This window comes from Glycine soja, chromosome 3 (genome assembly GCF_004193775.1).
Source record: "Glycine soja cultivar W05 chromosome 3, ASM419377v2, whole genome shotgun sequence".
NCBI lineage: Eukaryota > Viridiplantae > Streptophyta > Magnoliopsida > Fabales > Fabaceae > Glycine > Glycine soja.
The window spans coordinates 23566457-23591569 of NC_041004.1; the positions used below are offsets into that span (position 1 = coordinate 23566457).

The following is a 25113-nucleotide window of genomic DNA, read 5'->3' on the forward strand; positions in this document are numbered from 1 at the left end:
TGCACAAGCTTTTTGGAGTAGAAACATGGGACCAACTCATTTTATTTCAAAAAGAAAGTCATATCTAGTCAAGGTTTGAGAGACCATACAAGTTTCCTAACGATTTCTAATTATGTGGGCCATTAAGTCTATCATATGCTGACAATAGCCGAGAAGCCCATGAATCTCTTCGGGGGCGGAGTAGGTGTCCGCCATCGCCTTGGCCTTGGCTAACAAGCGGGGAAGTTCTTGACTCCCGTTCAAGGTAAGAGCAAATCGATCCATCCACATGGTTGCCTCTTGGTGTAAAGAGTCGATCACCCTTCCTCTAGCCTCTTTTTTTGCGTATACTTGAGCATACTTGTCCGCGATCCTATGCTCGTGGGCCGTGGCTAGACCTAAATCTTCTTGGTACTTGGCGATGATAGCTAGCATGTTGGTCTCCGTCTCGCATAAACGCTGAGACAAGCTTCTTTTGGACCTTGAACAAGCAACTAACTCCTCTTTCAGAACCATGCTATGTGTTCGCGACTGGTCCCTCTCTTCCCTTCGCAGCTTGAGTTCACTATTGCTACCCCATAGAGCTCCGCGAAATTTATTCCGGCCATACTCTTCCTTGTGAGCCCTCTTGGTCTCTTGTTCAAGGGCCCTTGTGGTAGTTGCATTCTCTTCCCGTAACCCGGCACACTCCTTCCGAATGTGTGTAGCGGCCAACTTGAACTTCTCCTTGGCAAGTTTCGCCTTTCCTAACTCGCTTTTGAGAGCTTGGACTTCTTCGTCCTCTTCCGGTGCCTCAAAACTCTCTTCGCTGACGACTTTTAACTTGGCGAGCCAATCTAAACCTCGTATATGAACTTTCAGCCATTCATGGTAGCCACCAATGATGCCATTACGAATGCCTCTAAGTTCTTGATCTTTCCTTAACGGGGTTTCCCATGCCTTGTGGATTCTTTGTATAGCCTTGAAATTTTGTGCGCCGAAATCCCTTACAGGGAAAGGAGACATAATCATCCCCTTTTTGACCTACGGAATGTTACGGAACCTCACTAATTATGCAACGATGCTTCCATTTGATTTCCGGGGTGTCACGGAAACTTACATAATCTTAATTATCAAATTAATTAAGCAGTTTTATTATTTGGGCCCATTAAGCTAATTTGATTTTTTAATCTAATTTCAGGAATTAATGAAGCATTGGGCTTGAATCTAGAATTGGGCTTGGACTTGAATCCAGAATTGGGCTTGGACTTGAAGAGGGCAGACTAATTTATTCTACAAAATTAGATCTTATCTTATCCTATCTTATCTAGATGTTATTTAGATTTGATCTCATCTAGATATTATTTCATCTAGATCTTATCTTATCTTATCTAGATTTGATTTGATTTTACTTATGGGCTTGGATTTAAAACAGATTTGTAAGCTTTGGGGCTGAGAAACTATATAACAGCACCAAGGTTATAGTTTAGCTCTCGCTCTCTTCTCTCTCTCTCTCTCTCTTCTATTTTTCATTTTTAGTTTGAGTCTCTCTTCTCGTTCTCTTTTATTTTCATTTTTTACAATTCCAGTTCAGACTTTTAGTTTTATCAATAAAATTTTGTTCTCTATTTGATTAATCGAAGGCTAAGTCCGCAGCGTTGTTTCCTCTTGAGGATCAAGCACAGTTCTCTTTGAGGTTCTATTATTACTGTTAAATTTTGTTCAGTTTTTCCTCTTCACTAATTACTCTGAATTTGTTGCTATTAATTCATGCATGCTTAGTGCTTGATTAATTGTCTCTGCGCTTAACTTACGTTCATGCTAAATGATCGTTTATGAGTAATTGGTGTATGTGATGCTTAATCACATAATGAATGCCTTATGTTGAATTTCGCTTAGTAATTTAATTTAGGGTTGGATTAAGTGGTTGATTGAATAAGGATAAATTCTCGCAACCTAGGATAAGAGACTTGCTTGTGAATCAAGGCGAAGCAACGTATTTTAATTATGATATTTTCTAATTAAATTATACTCGCTGTTTAATTTACAAAAGCAAACAACCCCCCCCCCCCAATTTGTTACTATTTCCTACTATCTGTTATGAACATTTGGTTTATCATTGCTCGTTGGGAAACGACCTAGGATCACTTCCTAGTTACTACATTTTAATATTTATTTGATTCGGGTACGGCCTCGATCACCTGTGATGATCATGAACATTGTTTGTGGGAGCAGAATGACAGCAGCAGGGTGCAGGAAGTGAGATTCTGGTGAGGAGCCGCCGAGCCGACGTGATGACATTGGCATTATTTTGGGAGATAGTTGTGTTTTGTAATCAACTCCTCCGCAGTTGGTTTTAAGTTTTATTTTGTTGAGTTAAATATGTAAAACTTGTATTTTAATTATATTTATGAACAAATTTAATTTTCGTTTATGTGTATGACGTGTACCGAGTTACTATTTCTATATAATTATGTATATTCACTTAGGTAATGGCATGTTGTTGGATGAATGTATGTTGTGACAAAATTACTTCTATTTTCATAAACAAAATTAAGGTAGTTCTTTTTATAAAAATCAAAATTATCGCATATTAGAGTGTTGATATCGTAGCGACGAGGCGGGTCGTTACATTTAGTGGTATCAGAGCAGGTCGAACCTTTCGGCCAGTGAGTTGTGAGTCTGCTATGATTTTCTGTGCATTCTCTAGTTGTTTTGTTGAATGCTTGATGTTGGTTGTTTTTTGATGTTTGATGTTCGTTGTTTGCTATTAGCATTTACTTACTAATTGTGTTCCTACGAGCTATAGAGATTTGATTGTTGTAGCCATATTGGATTTGTTTTTCGGATGTTTGCTATACCATGAATTTCAATGTCGTGTCATGGGTTATCAGACTGGCCACCTGTATAATTTATGAAGGGCAATGGGATGATATGGCAAGCGATCAGAAAATACAAATGATGGAGATTGAGTGTTAATGTCTCGAGGCATCAACTCTCAAAAGTAACCAAGTAGGAACTTGTGATGGTTGTGATTTTGTGTGGTTCTTTGTTTGTGTGTATTCCTTCCATGTCTAACTCCCTGGCGTGTATAGGGAGTGATGGCTGGACGGAATGATTGTGCAATAGCGGATGCCCTTCAAGCCTTAGCTCATGCTATAGGGAATCCAAATAGGGGAGAAGCTAGTGGAGCTGTTGAGTACCAAGGGTTGGACCGCTTCCAACGAAACAACCCTCCTTCTTTTAATGGTGCTCTGAACTGGATAAGGGAAATTGAGAAAATTTTCCGAGTTATGGCATGTCCGAAGGGGCAAAAGGTTGCTTTTGGTGCATATAGTCTAGTGGAAGAGGCTGAGTATTGGTGGGAGAATACTCGCCAATGCCTAGAGGCTGAAGGTCAAGATGTGACCTGGGATGTCTTCAAGAGGGTATTTTTGGAGAAATACTTTCCCGAGGATGTTAGGAACAAGAAGGAGATGGAGTTCTTGGAGCTTAAGCAGGGAAGCATGACCGTTGCTGAATATGTAGCCAAGTTTGAGGAGCTGGTAAGGTACTTTCCCCATTATCAAGGGAGAAATGGTGAAAGTTCCAAGTGTGTAAAGTTTCTGAATGGCTTATGACCTGAAGTGAAGCAAGCTGTGAATTACCAAGGTGTTCGTCAGTTCCTACTTTTGGTTAACATGTGTCAAATTTGGGATGAAGACTCCCGAGATATGGTGACCTATTATAGGAGTACAGGTCCAATGAGGAACAAAAAGAATGGCCCTCAACATCGAGGAAAACCATATTCGACTCCTCCTAAGCAATATGGTAATCGCCATGACAATCAGAGGACTGCTGCTAGGGGATTTGCAGGTGGTAGTGGTAGCAAACCCAATACTTTCCCCACTCATATCATTTGTTACAGATGTAGGAAGCCAGGGAACATCTCTTCACATTGTCCAGATAACGATATGATCTGTTTTAATTGTGGACAAAAGGGACACACTCAAAGAGATTGTTCACGACTCAAGAAAGAGCAAAATGGTGGAGGCCACGGGAAGAGTCTTTACCCTTAATGGTGCTAAAGCTTCGAAATCCAAAGATCTAATCCAAGGTAGATGTTTCATAAATGGGATTTCGTTGCTTGTGTTGTTTGATTCCGGTGCAACCCATTCCTTTATATCCTATTTGTGTGTAGGAAAACTTAAGCTTTTTGTGTCTTCTTTAAATAAAGATCTGGTGGTAGAGACTCCAACTAGTGGTTCTGTGTTAACTTCTGATGTGTGTTTGAATTGTCCTGTGGAAATTTCTGGTAGAACATTCTTGATTGATTTGATTTGTTTGCCTTTGAGCCAGGTTGATGTTATTTTTGGTATGTAGTGGTTATCTTCCAACCATGTCTTGTTAAACTGTTTTGATAAAAGTGAGGTGTTTGATGATTCTGGAGTGAGTAAGATTGATGTTATTCTTGGTAACTGTTTTGTTAAACTGTTATCTTCCAACCATGTTTATCTCTACCAACCAAGTTGTGACATCTTTAAAGGAAGATGCTCAAGTGTACATGATCTTGTCTAACCTAGAAGTAGAGACAAAGGTTTCTATGTGTGACCTCCCTGTTGTCAGAGAGTTTCCTGAGGATATATCCGGTCTGCCACCTGAGAGAGAGGTAGAGTTTTCCATAGACTTAGTACCTGGTGTTGGACCCATATCCATAGCTCCTTATAGGATGTCTCCTATAGAGTTAGCCGAGCTTAAGAAATAGTTAGAGGAGTTGTGGGATAAGCAGTTTGTTAGGCCTAGTGTGTCTCTGTGGGGAGCACCAATGTTGCTAGAGAAGAAGAAAGATGGAACCATGAGATTATGTGTGGATTACCGCCAGTTGAATAAGGTGACGATTAGGAATAAGTACCCTTTGCCTAGAATAGATGACCTTGGAGCTTGTGTGTTTAGCAAGATAGACCTTAGGTCAGGTTATCATCAGATCTGAGTGAAGTCTGAGGATATACCAAAGACTGCTTTTAGGACCCGTTATGGTCACTATGAGTATCGAGTCATGCCCTTTGGTGTGACTAATGCTCCAAGAGTGTTTATGGACTACATGAATAGAGTTTTTCACCCTTACCTTGATAGTTTTATGGTAGTATTTATAGACGATATTTTGGTATACTCCAAGACTAGAGAGGAACATGAAGAACATTTGAGGATTGTGTTGCATACCCTTAAGGACTGACAACTTTATGCTAAGTTGTCCAAGTGTGAGTTTTGGTTAGAGAAAGTTAGTTTCCTAGGGCATGTGATATCTCAAGGGGGTATAGTTGTGGATCCCTCTAAGATAGAAGCTGTTCTTGAGTGGGAGAGTCCTAAGTCTATTTTTGAGATTAAGAGTTTTCTAGGTTTAGCAGGATATTACCGGAGATTCATAGAAGGTTTCTCCAAGTTGGATCTACCTTTGACTAAACTGACTCGTAAGGGTCAAGCTTTTGTGTGGGATACCCAATGTGAGCATAGTTTCCAAACCCTTATGGAAAGATTGACGACCGCTCCAGTGCTAGTTTTGCCTAACCCGAAAGAACCCTTTGAGGTGTATTATGATGCATCAAAGATGGGTTTAGGATGAGTGTTGATGCAAAATGGCCGAGTAGTGGCCTATGCTTCTAGACAGCTTAAGAGTCATGAGAGGAATTATCCCACCCATGATCTAGAATTGGCTGTTGTGGTATTTGCCCTTAAGATTTGGAGGCACTATCTGTTTGGCTCTAAGTTCGAGGTGTTTAGTGATCATAAGAGCCTTAAGTACTTGTTTAGTCAGAAAGAGCTGAACATGAGACAAAGGAGATGGTTAGAGTTTCTCAAGGATTATGATTTTGAGCTTAGCTACCATCCCAGTAAAGCCAATGTAGTGGCTGATGCTTTGAGTAGGAAATCTCTACATATGTCTGCCTTGATGGTTAGGGAGAAGGATCTCCTGGAACAGTTTAGAGACCTTAGTCTTGCATGTGAGGTTACTCCTAATAGTGTAAGATTAGGAACTTTAAGGATCACTAGTGAGTTACTAGGTGATATTAGGGAAGGTCAAAAGATTGATCCTTTTTCTAAGGACTCAGTTAGAGGCTATAGAGTCAAGAAGGGACAGTAGTTTCAATGTTGGATCAGATGGAGTTTTGAGACTTCAAGATAGGATTTGTGTTCCCAATGTGCCTGAACTTAGGAAGATGATCTTAGAGGAAGGACATAGAAGTAATTTGAGCATCCATCCTGGTGCTACCAAGATGTATCAGGATTTAAAAATGATGTTTTGGTTGCCTAACATGAAGAGAGAGGTTAGTGAGTTTGTCTATGCATGCCTAGTCTGTTAGAAGGCTAAGATAGAACATCAGAGACCTTCAGGGAAGTTACAACCCTTAGAGATACCCTAGTGGAAGAGGGATAGTATTTCCATGGATTTTGTGGTAGGACTACCTAGAACCCCTAGAGGTTTAGATTCTATCTGGGTTATTGTTGATAGACTGACTAAGTCTACTCACTTCATTGCCATTAATATCATATTTTCCTTGGAGAAGTTGAGCTCCCTGTATATAAGTGGGATTGTCAGATTACATGGTGTGCCATCTAGCATAGTATCTAATAGAGATCCTAGGTTTACCTCTAGATTTTGGGAGAGATTGAAGAGAGCGTTGGGGACCAAGCTTAGACTAAGTTCAGCCTACCATCCTCAGACTGATGGCCAAACTGAACAGACCATTCGGTCATTGGAGGACCTTTTGAGGGCGTGTGTCTTAGAGCAGAAGGGACGCTGGGAGAGTTTTCTTCCATTGATAGAGTTCACTTATAACAACAGTTTTCACTCTACCATTGGCATGGCTCCTTATGAAACTTTGTATGGTAGAAGGTGTAGGACACCCCTATGTTGGCTAGAGCCCGGCGAAGGCCTCACCTTAGGATCGAAAGTGGTACAACAAACCACCGAGAAAGTCATGTTAATCCAGGAAAGGATGAGGACTACTCAAAGTAGGCAGAAAATTTATCATGATAAGAGGAGGAAAGATTTGGAATTCGAGGTTGGCGATCATGTATTCTTGAGAGTCACTCCGTGGACTGGGGTTGGTCGAGCATTGAAATCCCAAAAACTCACACCTCGCTTTATCGGTCCTTTCCAAATTCTTAAGAGAGTTGGCCCTACGGCATTCCAAATTGCATTACCCCCGTCTCTTTCTAATCATTACAATGTCTTTCATGTGTCTCAACTCCGTAAGTATATCCATGATCCATCCCATGTGATTGAATGGGATGATGTACAAGTGAAGGAGAATTTGACATATGAAACATTGCCTTTGAGGATCGAGGATAGGTGAACAAAACACCTAAGAGGGAAAGAGATTCCGTTGGTCAAGGTGATCTGGGGAGGTGCATCAGGAGAAGATGCCACGTGGGAATTAGAAAGTTAGATGCGAGAAGCTCATCCATCCTTGTTTGAGTAAGGTAAATTTCGAGGACGAAATTTCTAAAAGGGTGGGAGAGTTGTAACACCCTGATATATATCTATATATATTTAGTAATTATGTTTAATGTTTGATTATTTGTTGTGTTATTTTATCCGTAATTATTTTTAAGGAGGTGAGTTTAGTTATTAAAAGGGTGTTAGTAGTTAAAGCGCTGGCTTCTCAAAGAAGCCACAAGGAAGCTTCTCGAGGAAGCCTCTTAATGAAGCTTCTCAAGGAAGCTACATGAAGCTGTCTCAGAAATAACGCTGCCCAGCCTTCGTTAACCGTTGGATCTTCTCAAAATTTGGTCTACAGCTTCACCAGACACTTGTCCACGATCTGATCGTTGGGATTTTTGAGTAGCTGTCTGGAGTGTGCGCGAATTTTCCGTTCCCGAGAGCATTGGTCACTTGTGCGTTTTGAGCCTTGTAGTCCAAGTAGCTTAGGAAAAACACCATTTTCTTCTCCTTCTTTCTTCTAAAACCGTTTCCAACGTTCCAAGCTCTTTCTCCATCACCCACAGCCACCATTAGCCACCACAAACCGCCGTTGTTCTCCGTTGAAACCCCACACCGAGAGGAACCCCTCAATCGAAGCGGAATCTTCCAACTTGGCTTGTGGGTTCGGTAGAGAATGAAACCCTAATCCAACCTTTCGTTTTCCTTCAAGGTAACCATGGTTCTACGCTTGTTTCTTGTTAGTTTCATCTTACCCTTGCATCTTTTCTGACTTTGGAACCGCCATTGCATGTTTTACGCTTCCTTTGAAAAACCTTAGAGCAAAGAGACTTTGTAAACGTTATCTTTTCGTGAAATGCATGTTATTTTTGTAACCTACACTGAACCCCAGTCACATTGGCGTGGTCAGAATTTCCAAATGATGTCCCTTTGTAAAACCCGAAATGCTCTCAGCACTTTTATGTAATGACTTGGGTGTTTGACCCAGAGCATTGTCATTAGCTTTTTTTTTTCTGAAATCTGTATTAAGTCTCCTTCGTTTTGGCATGGTAGAGGCTTACGTGGAACCGACAAGCGGAGACAGAAAAGAAATCTTCATGTGACGTGACGAGGAACCCGTGGGTAGCTCACAATAGGTGAGGGGAGTTTATTATAAAATTTACCGTTTTAACACCATAGTTAGGGTCAGGGAACCTAGCTATGAGGATAACTACCTGTCCCTGTTGCATGCTGATTTTTTCTTTTATAGAAAATGATGTTTTTAACTAATGGGATGCAATGAAATTGTTATTGATATGCATGCTAGTTTTTCAGGAAAAACTATGTTTTGACGAATTGGATGCGATATATATATTTTGGTGTAAGCTCCATTGGAGCTTGTTGGCCTAGGATCTTCTTCATCATTGGGTTCCTTTGCTTCTTGGAAGATGAATGGCAGCGGAATGTAGAAGGAAGAGAGAGAGCAGACGTCACTTCAAGGAGAAGATGGGTCTAGAAGAAGCTCACCACCATAGGAGGCCATGGATAAGAGCTTGGAGGAAGAAGGAGATGAATGTAGGGAGAGGAAGAGAAGAGCACGAAATTTTGGTGCTCTAAAAGAGCTCTGAAATCTGAAGTTTCATATTCAAATGATCAAAGTTCCAAAAAATGCTCACACATAACCTCTATTTATAGCTTAAGTGTCACACAAAATTGGAGGGAAATTTGAATTTCAATTCAAATTTCAGTTGAATTTGTGGAGCCAAACTTTGGAGCCAAAATTTCACTAATTATGATTAGTGAATTTTAGTTATGGTTCAGCCCACTAATCCAAGATCAATTCCAAGATTCTCCACTAAGTGTGCTTAGCTGTCATGAGGCATGTAAAGCATGAAGGACATGCACAAAGTGTGACTATATGATGTGGAAATGGGGTGTAGTAAGAAAATGCTCACCTCCCCCTCTAAAATTTAATTGGATTGGGCTTCTACCAAATCAATTAAATTTATTTCCAACCACACACATCAAATATTCACTTAGTGCATGTGAAATTACAAAACTACCCCTAATACAAAAACTAGTCTAGGTGCCCTAAAATACAAGGATTGAAAAATCCTATATTTCTAGGGTACCCTACCTACATTATGGAGCCCTAAATACAAGGCCCAAAATTAATGAAACCTTAATCTAATATGTACAAAGATAAGTCGACTCATACTTAGCCCATGGGCTCGAAATCTACCCTAAGGCTCATGAGAATCCTAGGGCCTTCTCTTGCATCTCTGGCTCAATCTACTTGGAGTCTTCTATCCAATGCCCTTGTGGGGTAGGATTGCATCATTCCCTCCCCCTTGAAAAGGATTTGACCTCAAATCCCGAGGTTCTTGAAACTCTGGGCTTTTTTCCTCAACACCTTTAAAAAGAACAAAAACATTTATATTAGTGGTGTTTGGTTTGAAGTAAGGCAAGGTCTGAAAACCCATTTCCTGGGCATCTTCCCATGAAGGAACATGGTTCCTCACCAACTTAATGAGTGGTGCTATAAGTATAGAAAAACATGGGACAAACCTTTTTGTAAAAGTTTGTTAAGTCATGGAAGTCCCAAATTTTCCTTATACTTGGTGAAGTGGGCCACTCAAGAATAACCATTATTCTCTTAGGGTTTATGGGAACCCCTTGATCACTATTTAAAATATTAAGAAAAGTATTGCAATAAAACATACCTTTTTCTGTATTTTCATGTTGATTATTCCTACCAAAAAGTATGACACCTAAGATGTCCCATATGAGTACCTAAGTTTGTGTTGAAACTAAAAATAAGAACAAACCTACCTAATGAGTCCCTATGTACACAAATCATGAAGATGTTGGGTGCACGAGTGATTTTACAAAAGAGGATTGCACCACTCAAAACATTCATTATACCACCTATTTTTGGGATTTGGTGCCTAATAATACCTATTTTGGGCACCAACAAAGCACAAGGATTTAAGCTCTTGCGAACCAAACCCTCATCCAACAACTCCTTTACTTGAGGAATAAACTTAAGCCCAAGAGGCGTGGCAATGCTAACAAGTGTCTTTTTACAAAGGAGAAAATGTGGAGGCTGTCTAAGAGGGGAAATTTCTTTAATATTTGTCATTATTTCAAAATGCCTTTCCTTCTTAGCTAACCTCTTGGAGGAGACACTTATCTCCTTACACTCCTCCTTAACCATTAAAGGTTGTCCTTCTTCTTGGGGGTATATTTCTTCACCAGATTCTTCCCCTTTTGCTTCTTCACTTTCACTAAAGGAAGGTGAAGTAGTAGCCTCATCTTGGCTACTATTAATGTCTTGGCTCCTCATAATCATGGTTTTCTTGGTGGGGCATTGAGAAGTAATGTGTCCTCTTCCAAGACATTTAAAGCACTTTATAGAGCTAGTCTTTTCTTGCCTACTAGCCTTAGGGGGCTTCTTTTCTATTGTCTTCCCCTTATCATCTTTGGGCTTAGAAGGTGCTGCCCCTAAGATGCCTAGACCTTGGTCTTTATTTGGATAAGAGTGAGAGCCATAAGATTTTGAAGTAGACTTCCTTTTAAGTTGTTGCTCTACCCTTATTTCCCAATCTAAGTTAGGCTCTACATTGTCCTTCCCATGGAGGTATGAGAGGTTAATGTTAGCCTCTTGAGGCTTTCTTTCCTTTTCTTTTCTTTGGGAGTGATGTTTAGTATGTGAACTATGGTGCCCTCTATAATAGTCGCTATGTTCTTCACTTAAACTCTTGCAAGAGTCATGACTACTATCGGAGGCATGTTTTTCTCTTTTAATTTCTTTCATTGTTTTTCTTCTTTCTTCCTCTTTTATTTTCTCTCTTTCATCTTGAATTATTTCTTCCACTCTTTTTTTACCTTTTTCTTTTCTCTCTTGTGTTTTTTTCCACAACTTAAGGGATCTCAACTCATCTAATATCTTATACAAGGGGTCCTTAGGAGTAGAACCCTCACCATTAACACTAGATGAAGAATGAAGACTCATGTTGGTTCCTAAGTTATGGTTCTTTCTTGTTGGGGTTTGAAAACAAAAGGTAAAAGAAGCTATGGTTGAAACTAGCCAAAATAAACACTAAAAGTGGTGTGAAAGATAAGGTAAAAACTAATTGGTAAAAGGAAAGCTATCTAGGCGGTTTGACAATGGAGGATAAAGGAAATAAGCTATGAAAGTAAGCAAGAAATTAAAGTGCAAGAAATGCAAACTAGACGGATCCTAAGAGTGTTTGGATGACTTTATTTAAGGTTCCCAACAAAACACTCACTATCCTAAGGGAAAATTGCCTAAAATTATTACACACAAATGGAAGTAGGGTGACCTATTGGAGGCTCCCAACTTACTTCCAATGAAAGGCCTTTTTGTTACAAAATTTGAAAGCAAAGCAAATTGTCAATTACAAAATTACAAAAAAAAAAGGTCCTCAATTGTGGTGGCTATTCTATCTTTGGTGTTTCACTCAATTTGGAGTGTTTCTTAGTCCAATAGCTCTTAAGGTGGTTGGCCCCTTGCTTCTTGACTCAAATTCTTCAAGGTATGGCACCAATCCTCCTTTCCAATTCCCTATATGGCAACTCACTAGCAAGGAAACAAAGAGACAAGCAATAACCAAAGACAAAAAAAATGAAATGAAAGCTAAACCAATAGAGTTTTAACAAGACAAACTTTCAAGGATTATTCAACAATTAAAGCAATGAAAAGCACACAAAAGCAAGCTAGGACTCAAAGAGAAACCTATAATGGCTCTAGAGTAGAGTAGAAAAACTAAAAAAAGAAAAAGAAAAAAAGACTCAAGAAACCTCTAGTTTTGGCACTTGTTTTCACAATAATTTTCAATTGAAGTTTCAGAACTAGGATTGGTATAAAATAGGCACCAATTATAGAACAAATTTTGAGCCAAAACAACAAGCACACTTCCCTTTCACTTTTTTTTTCCTGGACACTGATTTTTCTGCCAAATTGTGTGATTTTTCTTATTTTTTTACTTTAATCCAAATTGCTTGGTTATTTTTTTATAATTTTGGTCCTGATGTCTAGAAAATTCAGTAAAAATTTCAGCTCAAAACATGTAGTGACCAATTCCCAGTAATTTATACAAGTTCGTATGTTCAAGCTGCCAACACCAGCGATTTCAACCTAGAAATAAGGAGTAGTGTTTATAATGCTTAAGGCTTGGATAGTTACAATTTGTGTTTGCTTATGCTCAATTATCTTGAATAACACAATTCAAGAGAGCTTTAGACTTATTTGATTCACAAATCCAGCCACAACTCAGCACCACAACTCAACTTCATCATAGGCATCATGTAGGAAAGTTAGAAAACAAAAAAAAAAGAGTTCAACAACAAGACTAGTTTTAGGAATTGATTTAGAACATGTTATGAACTAAATAACATGCATGAATTATACTCAAAATTCAAAAGATAGGCTAAGAATGACAAGAATACATGACCAAATGTATCTAGAATTCAATCAACAAAATAAAAGTTCAACACAAACTTAGAACATAATGTGACAATTACCATGACTAAACATGACTCTAAGACAACATGGATTAAGTGATTTACACTTAGATTTTTGTGTTTTTTTTTTCTAATCAATATTTTGGAAGAAAATTTAGATCTAAGGTTCAGCACCAGAATATTATGAATGAAAAATGATAGAACCTAAAATCAACACAAAAACATGATTCAAGAGTAGATCTACAAAATTTGAACCATAGAAATGCAAGAACAAGTGTAGATCTAAGATTTAATAGGTTTATTTTTTTTAATCTACTTAATTATCCATATTCTCTCCCTTTGTGATGCAATCCTACCTCGCAAGGGCATTGGATAGAAAACTCCAAGTAGATTGGGCCAGAGATGCAAGAGAAGGCCCTAGGGTTCTTATGAGCCTTAGGGTAGATTTCGGGCCCATGGGCTAAGTACGAGCCCACTTATCTTTGTAAATATTAGATTAAGGTTTCATTATTTTTGGGCCTTGTATTTAGGGCTCCATAATTTAGGTAGGGTACCCTAGAAATATAGGATTTTTCAGCCCTTGTATTTTTGGGCACCAAGACTAGTTTTTGTATTAGGGGTAGTTTTGTAATTTCACATGCACTAAGTGGATATTTGATGTGTGTGGTTGGAAATAAATTTAATTGAATTGGTAGAAGCCCAATCCAATTAAATTTTAGAGGGGGAGGTGAGCATTTGCTTACTACACCCCATTGCCACATCATATAGTCACACTTTGTGCATGTCCTTCATGCTTTTCATGCCTCATGACACCTAAGCACACTTAGTGGAGAATCTTGGAATTGATCTTGGATTAGTGGGCTGAACCATAACTAAAATTCACTAATCATAATTAGTGTAATTTTGGCTCCAAAGTTTGGCTCCACAAATTCAATTTCAAATTCAATTTCAAATTCAAGTGAAATTTGAATTTCCCTCCAATTTTGTGTGACACTTAGGCTATAAATAGAGGTCATGTGTGTGCATTTTTTTTGAAACTTTGATCATTTGAATATTAAACTTCAGATTTCAAAGCTCATTTGGAGCACCAAATTTCGTGCTCTTCTCTCCCTCTCCCTTCATTCATCTCCTTCTTCCTCTAAGCTCTTATCCATGGCCTCCTATGGTGGTGAGCTTCTTCTAGACTCATCTTCTCCTTGAAGTGGCGTCTCCTCTCTCTCTTCCTTCTCCATTCCGCTGCCATTCATCTTCCAAAAAGCAAAGGAATCCATTGATGAAGAAGATCCTAGGCCTACAAGCTCCAATGGAGCTTGCATCACTTTGTTTTTGAGCTTAAGCTTCACTTGAAATTAAGTTATTTTATTATGTGAGTTTCTTGATTTAATCCTTTTTTTCTTTCCCCCTTTGGCATCAACAAAAAGCCAAAGTGCATAAAAAATATAAAACATTCACAAATGACTAATCATACACAAGTCATTCATTTGAAAAATCTAAACCAATCATGAAGCAAAAAACATGAATAGACCAAATATAAATCACATAGTCATATAACATAATTCATAACAATTCAGTCATACTAAGCAAATATTAGAAGACATACTAAATTGTTCAAATGTCATAATAATATAGCCAAATACACGGCTAGAAATCAAAGTACTAATAATATTAATAATAATCTAAGATGATGGTGGCGACGGTGGTGGTAGATCAAAGCTTGTGCGAATGTAAGAGACATCTTCTTCGACCTTGGTAATCCTTGAATCCATCTCATCAAATCTCATGTCCACTTGTAACTCCAAAGCATCAAACCTTTCACCAACAAAGGTTTGAAGACCATCGAACCTGTCCAAAATCTTTTGAAGAAGAGAGGAATCTTCTCCACCTTGTAAATGTCCTTCTCCATCATTGGGTTGAGCACCCTTTTTCACCCAAGAGCCATCATGCTCTTTTCGGTAACCAAAGGATGCAATCACAGCGACACCAATTAAGAAGGATCTCTTGATTGGAACATAAGGTTCAGAATCAAGAGGGATGTTAAAGTGTTGAAGGAAGAGAGTGACTAAGTGTGGATATGGTAATGGAGCATTTAATCGCAATGCCTTATGCATGCGATATCAGACTAAGTGTGCCCAATCAATTTGTCGGTCTGTGTGAAAAGCCCACATGACAATAAGATCTTCTTCAGAAACTTGTGCAAGGTTTGAAGATCTTGGAAGAAAGATACACACAATGAGATAATGAAGGATGTGGCTTTCAAAAGCCAATGAATCGGCAAGAAGCCTTCCGATAATATCCGCTTGGTTGGTGCAAACCAACCGGTGGGCATCATGCATAGAGAAGTCAAATTTCCAATCATCATTCAGTGTACCTTCAAATGGTACACCTTCACTGGATAATTGGGTCAAGTCATAGAATAGGGATTGTTCAATGACCATTTTTATCCCATAGACTTCAGAAATTAAAGTGCCTTCTTGGATTTCTAAGTTAGAATAGAAGGCTTTAACTAATTCAGTGTAAACAGGCAATTTTAAAGACATTAAAGGAATGAGATTGGAGTTTTCAAATGCCTGAATGCATTCAAAACTCTCATTGGAAAAGAAATCCATGTCAATGAAATATGCTTACCCAAGGTTTTCGGAAATTTTACGGTAGCATTACGGAAGCCACAGAAGCCCTAGAAACCATTTTTCAACAAAAAGTGGAGGAGCCTGCCGCCCAGTTGCTTCCTCCTTAAGCATCCCTTACACCCCTATCTTGATAAGTTCACCCCCCATTTTTGTGTTTTTGGCTGTTTTCTTTCCAAAATCTCATGAAACTTTACAGATTCCACAACGATGGGTGTTAAACCTTCCAAAGCGATCAATAATGGTCCTCGAATGAAATTAGATTGTAACAGTTTATGTACACACACCCCACTTTGCTAAATACACTCCCATTTTCATGTTTTTTGACCGGTTTCTTCCTGAAACATCTCAGAACTTTACGGATTCCACAACGATGGGTGTTAAACATTTTAAGGTGGTTAAACGAAGGTCGCATGCCGACAAACAATGGTCCCTGAATGAAATTACGGTATGACAGCTAGTTTATCGTATTATCACGAGGGATCAGGGTACGGTAACCTAGTTGTTGCATGTTTGTCTTAATGCGATTCTGGTCGAGTTTAGTCCAACAAGAGGAATCTGAGGATGATGCTTGATCAAGATTAGACTATACTATCACGAGGAATCGGGGTTTAGCATTTCAGGAGACACAATAGAACACACAAGCATTGTTAAGTACAGAATATCTTTATAACATCAGGCACCTAATAGGAAGACCAACGTGTTGTCTACTTGTCTTTACACATCATTACTCACGTGATTTTCCTCTAAATAGTTAGTTTACATACCTGTTCATAGTCTACACATCTCTTTTCATACTAGACACCTATTCACTGAAGTAGCTTTACCAAGTAACACAAGTTCCCCGAGAGTTCGATACTCGGTTCTTACCGTTTTATACTACTTGCACGATCCAGTGCACTTGCCGGGTTCAAAAAATAGCAGTCACCATCTCTGGAGTCCATCTCTGCTCACATGCAGAGGATGGAACTCTATATGCAGCACATGGCTGACCAGCAGGCAGCCAATCATAGGGGTCAGGTGCAGCTGAATGAGAGCTTTTACCAGTACACCCTACGTCAGTAGAGCCAGGATCCCAGCCCTTACTCGTGGCCTACTCCCTAGCAGTTTAGGGCCACAGTTGCATGGCCTGAAGATAGGCCCAATTTTCAGGCAAGGGCAGGACCCACAGGGAACCCCGGAGATGAAGATGGAGCTCAGGAAGACGATCACATGGTTGATGTGATGGACTTCTTTGAGGAGGCTCAGTCACTTGGTCGGGATCGCTTAAAACTGCGAACTCATCTTTATTTTGTTTTTATCACTTTTAGTATTTGTTTGTTATCTCATTGTGATAGAACTTGACTTTATTTTATAGCTTCCGGTATTTGTTTGTTATCTCATTATGATGAAACTTTATCGCTTCCAATATGTTGACGTATTATTTCATTGTGATGGAACTCGTCTCTAGTTTATCGCTTCTAGCATGTTGTCGTGTTATTTCATTGCAATGGTTTCTTTGAAGCAAGAAAACTAAACAAAAAAAAATAGGGATTTGTGTTTGGTTTCTTTTTGTTCACACGCCTGTCATACCCTAATTTCGTCCGGGGATTATTACTTGATGACATGCAATAAATGAAGTCCCGAGACATCTCAGAAATCGAAAGGAAGCAGGCTTGCGTGATTCGTGAAATTCTGTAATGTGGCGGAAATCGAAAAGAGGTGTTTCTGCGCAATCCGTGAGTTTTCGTAACTTCTTCGAAAGCTAAAAAAGAGTAAATACATAATCCGTAAGGATTCGTAACCTTGCGGAAGGAAAATAAGTATCGTTACGAAATTCGTAAAGTTTCGTAACGTTACGGAAAAAGAATTACAAAAAAATAGAAAGGGGGGTGCATTTAGTAAACAGGGGGGTGCAAATAGCAACCAGGCCCACTTGGGCCCTCCAGAAGATTCCTCCAGAAGGCTGTTGCTTCTGGAGGAAGCAACCTTGCTCGCCTGGGCGAGCTGGGCGGCAAGCTTCTCCCCTATTTTGCTATAAATAGGGGGAGAAGTGAAGAAGAAAAGGGTTCAGCCCCTTAGGCACTTCTCTCTCTCTGGAAATAACTGAGGAAAATTAGTTCCGTGAAGAAAATCCAAGCCGAGGCGCTTCCGTAACGTTTCCGTGAGTAATTACGCGAAGATTCTCGATCATTCTTCAAAATTCATCGTTCGTTCTTCGTTTTCTTCAGTCTTCAACGGGTAAGTACCTCAAACCAAGCTTTTCAATTCATTCTATGTACCCGTGGTGGTCCACATTTTGTTTCATGTATTTTTATTCTCGTTTTCATTTGCTTTTTATACCCCCTTTTGACGTGCTTAAGCCATTTATTTAAGTCATTTCTCGCGTAATCTAAAAATAAAATAAATTTCCACCGATCGTTTGAATTGTATCATCCGTTAATTTTGGTTAAAATGAATTCTGACCGTTCGGTCGTGCTGCAACCACGTTGGAAATCAAAAAAGAGGTAAAATAATAATATAATAATAAAAAAATACCTTTTAGTAAAGTAAAGCGAAAAATCAATCGGACATTTTCTCTTTGGGATTTCTCATTCTTAATTGAATTGACTAAATAACTAAAGTGAAACTAAGGCTAAAATCCAACTCGCCTAGTCAAGCTCGTCCACAAAAATAGGATTTTGAAAGTTTATCGTTGCTGTTTCTTACCAAGTAAAATGGATCATTTTTAAGGTCCAACGCCTCAAAATGATCACCTTTCAAGTAAAAAGAATCACTTGATTCACGCGTAAGAAAGAACTACGTAGGTCTGATTTCCTCTCCAAAGGAGGGTACGTAGGAGCAAAAGCCCCGCTTTTGTCGACCTCAAAAAATAAAAAGAAATAAAAGTTAAGGTAACACAATTTCCACAATTCTAAAAAATAGGCTGTTGTCCTTTGAGACAAACGTGAGAGGTGCTAATACCTTCCTCAAGCGTAAATACAACTCCCGAACTTAGAATTTTCATTTTGACCGGTTTCCTTCGGTTTTCCCGATGTTTTCCACAAATAAACGTTGGTGGCGACTCCGCGCATCTTTCCTCCTTTGGAAAGCACACCCGTGAGCCTCGCCCTCGCTCGCCCGCGAAGGGCACGTTGCGACAGTTGGCGACTCCACTGGGGACAATTTTGTTAGTTAGGCCTATTTTAGGAATTGTGGAATTGTGAAACTTTGGGTATGCTTTTATTGAACTGTGTAAAATGTAAATAATTGTTGTCTATTTCGCATTCTTTACACTGCATTCTAAGCACCCACGGGTTTGAGTAAAAAAGGGGCCCTATACCCGGGTTCATGGGAATTTAAGGAGTGGAGGTGAATCTATTATCATGCTAGGTCTCCGACTTGCTTGATAATAGTGAAACCTCGTCTAGAGCTTTCTCTCTTTATAATGTGTTGTCGCTGGTATTCCATACCACCACAACATTATTATCTTGAGTGATGATACCTCTAGAAAACAGCCGTGTGAGTTATGAATTGTTGGGGAGTAGTTATTAGAGACCCCTAGATATTGTCTTAGGTTCCCAAATAGGGGCAAAGAGCAAACACGCTCCAGCCGCACCCCGGCCAATTAATAATACAGCCCTCGGCACGACCTATAGATATGCACAGCACCCGAAAGACAACTTCCCTCATATTCCCATGGCATATTTCGAGTTATGGCCTTCATTATTGGAGAATCACTTGGTGGTGGCCATACCTGGGAAGGTTCTCCAACCACCCTACCCCAAGTGGTATGATCCGGGTGCCAAGTGTGTGTACCATAGTGGAGTTCCCGGACACAATATTGACTCCTGCATCCCGTTCAAGTATAAAGTGCAGCATCTGATTAGTGCTGGCTGGCTAGCGTTTCAGGAAGAAGGCCCAAATGTTAAAACCAACCCGCTAGCTAGTCATGGAGGTGCTAGCGTGAACGCCGTCGAAGAGGACGAGCCATCACGGACAAAGAGGTTAGGAGACGTGGCTACTTCTAGACGCTTCATCTATCAATCACTGCAAGTGGCGTGCATGGTCTCCCGAGGTGGAGATGAAAGGGATGAATGTTTGCTTCACCTCGGGGAGTCGCATGACATGGAAACCTGTCCCGTGGTGGAAGAATTGCTTCAGCGGATCATGGATTGTGGGCAGCTTGAAGTGTTCATAGGAGGGAAGGAAGAACCACAAATTTGCATGCAGTCGGAAGAGAAGAGGGTTCCTCTAACCCCCAAGGCCCTAGTGATATGTTTTACTAGGAAAGGGACCGGCTCCACACCCATATACCCGCGAGCGGCGCCCAAGCCAACGCCATTTGCATATCAAAGTGATAAGGCCATTCCGTGGAAGTATACCCCTCCCGCGTCCAGCGAAAGAGTTGCAACCGAAGTTGACTCCCTATCAGCTAAGGTAACCAACATCACCGGCCTTAGTGGCGTAACCAGCAGTGGTCGAGTGTTCGCTTCCCCTCACCCGGCGGAATTGCCCTCTAAAGGGAAGGCGCCCATGGTCCAAGAGCCCACAGATATAGCCACCCCCTCGAAAGAAGTAGATCCTCCCGTGGCAAGAGGAGCCGAAAAGAAAGAGGGACTTCAAGGAAAAACAGTGACTTTGGAAGAGGCCCATGAGTTCCTCCGCCTCATCCAACAAAGCGAGTTTAAGGTAGTCGAGCAACTGAATAAAACTTCAGCAAGGATCTCCTTGCTTGAACTACTCATAAACTCCGAGCCTCATCGTGCGCTGTTGATGAAGGTCCTTAACGATGCCCATGTAGCACATGATATCTCAGTGGAGGGTTTCGAAGGCATTGTTAATCATATAACCACCAACAACTACATCGCGTTTGCGGAAGAAGAGATTCCCATTGAGGGGAGAGGACACAACAAGGCTCTACATGTGTCGGTGAGATGTATGGACCACGTTGTCGCAAAGGTACTTATCGACAATGGATCGAGTTTAAATGTAATGCCGAAGACCACTTTGGAAAAGCTCCCTTTTAGTGCGTCATGTTTAAAACCGAGCTCGATGGTGGTGCAGGCCTTTGATGGTACTCGGCGGGAAGTAATGGGGGAAATCGACATTCCCATTCAGATAGGCCCCCACACTTGCAATGTGGTGTTTCAAGTAATGGATATAAATCCTGCCTATAGCTGCCTCTTGGGAAGACCGTGGATTCATGCCCTGGGAGTGGTCCCTTCAACGCTTCACCAGAAATTGAAGTTCGCAGTGGGTGGACTTTTAGTGATAGTGTCGGGTGAAGAGGATATGTTAGTGAGCTGCCCCTCCTCCGCACCGTACATAGAAGCGGCGGAAGAATCATTGGAAACGGCTTTCCAATCCTTTGAGGTGGTGAGCTGCGCCTCTGTGGAGCCGAGTCCGTCGCTACCTTCTCTCTCCAAAGCGGCCATAATGGTTGCGCGTGTTATGCTCAGGAACAGATTTGAGCCCGGAATGGGTCTAGGCAAGGACTGCCTCGGGAATGCCGACGTGGTCGATATCAAGGGAAATCCATACAAGTATGGATTAGGGTATGAACCCGGGATGCCGGGGAGGAGGAACGTGCCGTCAAGATTTCGGGCAGATAGGGTATGGCCCAGCCGTATTAGCCAATGTTTCACCAGCGCTGGAATGGTGTCCGAGGAGGAGGTGGCTGCAATAGAAGAGGAGTTCCCTCAAGGCCCACCAAGTTTTGTGCAACCATGCCACCCCGATTCCCAAGTAGGGAACTGGCGTGTGATAAGCCAGTCAGAAGTCTATACCGCTGATTCAATGTAATTAGAGCCTATAGATTTCCTTTCTCTTTTGTTTTGTGAAACCTACCTTATTAAATAAACAAAGAGATCTCGTTTCATCTGTTCTTACAGTACCACCCTTTCTCATATCATTTTGCATGTTTTTGTTTCTTTTGCCTTGTTTGGTACAGATATGAGGGTCGATTCATTGAGGATCCTAACAACGAGGGTTTGATGATCGATTTCGATCGAGATATAAGCCAAACGATAAATGAGGAAGAGGAAGAGGACGTCCTGTCACTAGAGTTGGAGAGGTTGGTCGCTCAGGAAGAACGTGAGATGAAGCCTCACCAAGAAGAAACCGAATTGGTAAACTTGGGGACCCCGGAGGAAAAGAAAGAGGTAAAGGTAGGAACCGATATGACCGCGCCTATCCGCCAAGGCTTGATAATCCTTCTTGAAGAGTATCAAGATGTCTTTGCATGGTCGTATCAAGACATGCCCGGTCTAGATTCCGACATTGTGCAGCATAAGTTGCCGTTGAATCCTGGATCTTCCCCGGTTAAGCAAAAGTTACGAAGAATGAAACCCGAGATGTCCTTAAAAATTAAATAAGAAGTAAGGAAGCAGTTTGATGCAGGTTTCTTAGTTGTGGCACGGTACCCGGAGTGGGTGGCCAACATTGTCCCAGTCCCGAAAAAGGACGGCAAGGTTCGAATGTGTGTAGACTACCGAGACTTGAACCGGGCTAGTCCAAAAGACAATTTTCCTCTGCCACACATTGACATATTGGTAGATAATACAGCCAAATTCGCCCTTTTCTCATTTATGGATGGTTTCTCGGGGTATAATCAAATAAATATGGCGCCCGAAGATGTAGAGAAGACCACTTTCGTCACCCTATGGGGGACATTCTGCTATAAAGTGATGGCCTTCGGGTTGAAAAACGCTGGGGCAACCTATCAACGTGCCATGGTGGCATTGTTCCATGACATGATGCATAAGGAAATAGAGGTCTACGTAGATGACATGATTGCCAAGTCTCGGACTGAGGACGAACACCTTGTCAATCTGCGTAAGCTGTTTGGAAGGTTGCGGAAATACCAATTAAAACTGAACCCAACCAAGTGCACCTTTGGGGTGAAGTCGGGGAAGCTGCTAGGATTTATCGTAAGTCAGAAAGGGATAGAGATAGACCCCTTGGCCTTTTTCTATGTGGGGAATAGATGTCATTGGGGCCATAGAACCCAAAGCGTCGAATGGTCACCGCTTCATTCTTGTGGCGATAGATTACTTCACCAAATGGGTCGAAGCAGCCTCTTATACTAACGTCACAAGGAATGTGGTAGTTAGATTCATAAAGAAAGAGTTGATTTGTCGATACGGACTCCCCAGGAAGATCATTACTGACAATGGCACCAATCTGAACAATAAGATGATGCAGGAGATGTGCGAAGACTTCAAGATCCAGCATCATAACTCTACCCCTTATCGGCCAAAGATGAATGGGGCTGTGGAGGCTGCGAATAAGAATATTAAGAAGATTGTTCAAAAGATGACAATGTCATACAAATATTGGCATGAGATGTTGCCTTTCGCCCTACACGGATACAGAACCTCAGTGCGAACTTCTACTGGGGCAACGCTGTATTCCTTGGTTTATGGGATGGAGGCAGTACTCCCATTTGAGGTAGAGGTTCCTTCTCAGAGGATAATGGCAGAGTCAGGCCTAGAAGAGTCATAATGGGCTCAAGCATGCTACGACCAACTTAACCTTATTGAAGGTAAGCGTTTGGCTTCCATGAGCCATGGGCGTTTGTATCAAAGAAGGATAAAGAACGCATTCGACAAGAAGGTACGCCCGCGCAAGTTCAACGAGGGGGACCTCGTGTTGAAGAAGATGTCCCACGCTGTTAAAGATAATCGAGGCAAGTGGGCCCCGAATTATGAAGGACCTTTCGTGGTGAAAAGAGCTTTTTCTGGGGGTGCTCTGATACTCACCAACATGGATGGTGAGGAGCTGCCCTCGCCCGTGAACTCCGATGTAGTTAAATGATATTACGCTTGAAATCTGGGGCAATCGAGAGGACCGTTGCATGTTTTTTATTTTTGAGTTGTTCTCGTTCTTTTTGGTTTCCTCTTGGGATTCCCATTCATTGTATTTGTCTCGTTTCTTTAAAGATGAGCGAGGTTTCAGTCCTCCCTTTGTTTTCAAACTTTGTGTTTTAGATTTGTTATAAGCATGAGCCCTCTTCGCTCGGTGTATAGGGTGCCCCAAACGCTTATTTTAAAATTGAACCTAACCAGCCTTCACTAAAATAAAATCATCGCATTAGAAACATTCATACATGGACATGCATATCTTGTTATAGGAAAGAGTAGAATCGTCTTAGGCCGCGGTCAGAAGTCAAGACAAATCAATGGCAGAAATCAACCAAGGTAAGACGATGACCGGTCACGATAGGCCGCGCATTTTTGTTTCCTACTTACAGGTACATAGGGACGGATTGAGTGGGGCTAGGGTCACGACTGACCGATCGTTGCCCCTTCCCGGCGCTAAACAAGCAGAGAACGTCGCTGCAAGGCAGCCCAATATCCTTTGTAGTCGCATTTTCTTTTACTATTGTTTGTTTTAAACAAGTAATCGACGCCTAATTCTAACTTAAGTAAGCTCAAGTTAGGCGAAACGCTAACCCATGAAGAAGGAGGGGACATGGTTAATGTTCCCCTCAAAAAAAAGAAGTAGCAGGTTAGCTCGCCTGGGCGAGCAACCCCTGCACTCAAAATATAAAAACGAAGGAGGGGAACGTTTTTGTATCCAAAAACTTCCCCCCCTTCATTCAAGAAAGAAAAAACACGAAGGCTTGCGGTTTCTTGCTCCCCTAAGCCATTTTTGATCGCGTTTTGCTTTCATTTTTGGTGTTTCAATTCACTCCAACAAGTAAGTATTCCATCCTTGATGTTTTTCGCTTCCCATTGATGTGTTTTCTTCATCTTTTGGTACTCTAAATTGTGAGAACATGCTTATATTTGTGAGGCAGTTTTGGTTTGCTTTGATCCTTGTTTTCTTGGGTTGAGGATTTGGATGAGAAGGCCTTAGGCCTAGGTTGTATTCTGAAGCAATGGGGCATGCCACATTGTCCCCATCCTCTTGCAATTTATGTTCAAACATGCGCTCACCAAGTGCTCGGTGAAATGCCCCAATGATGAATGAATATGATTTTGCAAAATTGGGATGGTGGGGCTATTTTGTGTATGTAGAGACAGCATAGGAAAGTCAAAATAAATGCCCAAATGCAGTCCCAAGCTTAGGAACCCAAACTTTTTAAGCTTCAATGCAAGAAAACATACTCATGACTAGGAACCCAAAGTTTGGTTTTAGGATTAGAAAAGCATGAAAATAGGGACTTGTTTGTAAGAATTTGGGCTGCCCCATGATTGGCACTTCGCACCTAAGTAACATGGGAGATGCTTTTCAATGGTGTGTAGATATGTGTGTAAATATATATGGCATAAAAATATGTATATATATGAATATATGGCATGAAAATACCTTGCAAAGTAAATGAATAGTAAATAATGCATTTCAAAAATGTATATTTGTGGATAGGTATCGTAAAAATACCTTTTAAAATATGTATATTTGTGGATAGGTAGCATAAGAAGCCTTTCAAAAAAAAATGTGTACCCATGCCAAAAATGGCACAAGAATGCTTCCCAAATGAATATATGATGTGGAACTGCTCCTCAAGTGTAGATAGATGGCATGAAAGTTCCTTTTCAAATGCAAATGTGTGCGTGACATGAGATTGGCTCTCCAATGTGCATATATGTAAATAAATATGAATGAAACAACAAAAATTTGTATGTTAATAAAATACTTCAAATGTGTGTGGGTAGTTTGTGGTAGCAAAATAGTTATGAT

The 25113-nt window shown here is 40.7% G+C and overlaps 1 protein-coding gene across 1 annotated transcript; it reads left to right on the top strand.

Moving 5' to 3' along the window:
• The first annotated feature begins 3059 nt into the window (after positions 1 to 3059).
• On the top strand, positions 3060 to 4016 carry LOC114405042. Its single transcript, XM_028367735.1, has 2 exons — positions 3060 to 3503; positions 3591 to 4016. The coding sequence occupies exons 1-2, from the start codon at positions 3060 to 3062 to the stop codon at positions 4014 to 4016; spliced, it is 870 nt and encodes a 289-aa protein (XP_028223536.1).
• Positions 4017 to 25113: the final 21097 nt, after the last annotated feature.

What these genes read in the sequence shown, in the direction of transcription:
- LOC114405042 (XM_028367735.1), top strand. Translation starts at nt 3,060, where the DNA reads ATGGCTGGACGGAATGATTGTGCAATAGCGGATGCCCTTCAAGCCTTA. An exon ending in TAGCCAAGTTTGAGGAGCTG is followed by an intron (nt 3,504 to 3,590) that starts GTAAGGTACTTT and finishes CCTGAAGTGAAG; the next exon opens with CAAGCTGTGAATTACCAAGG.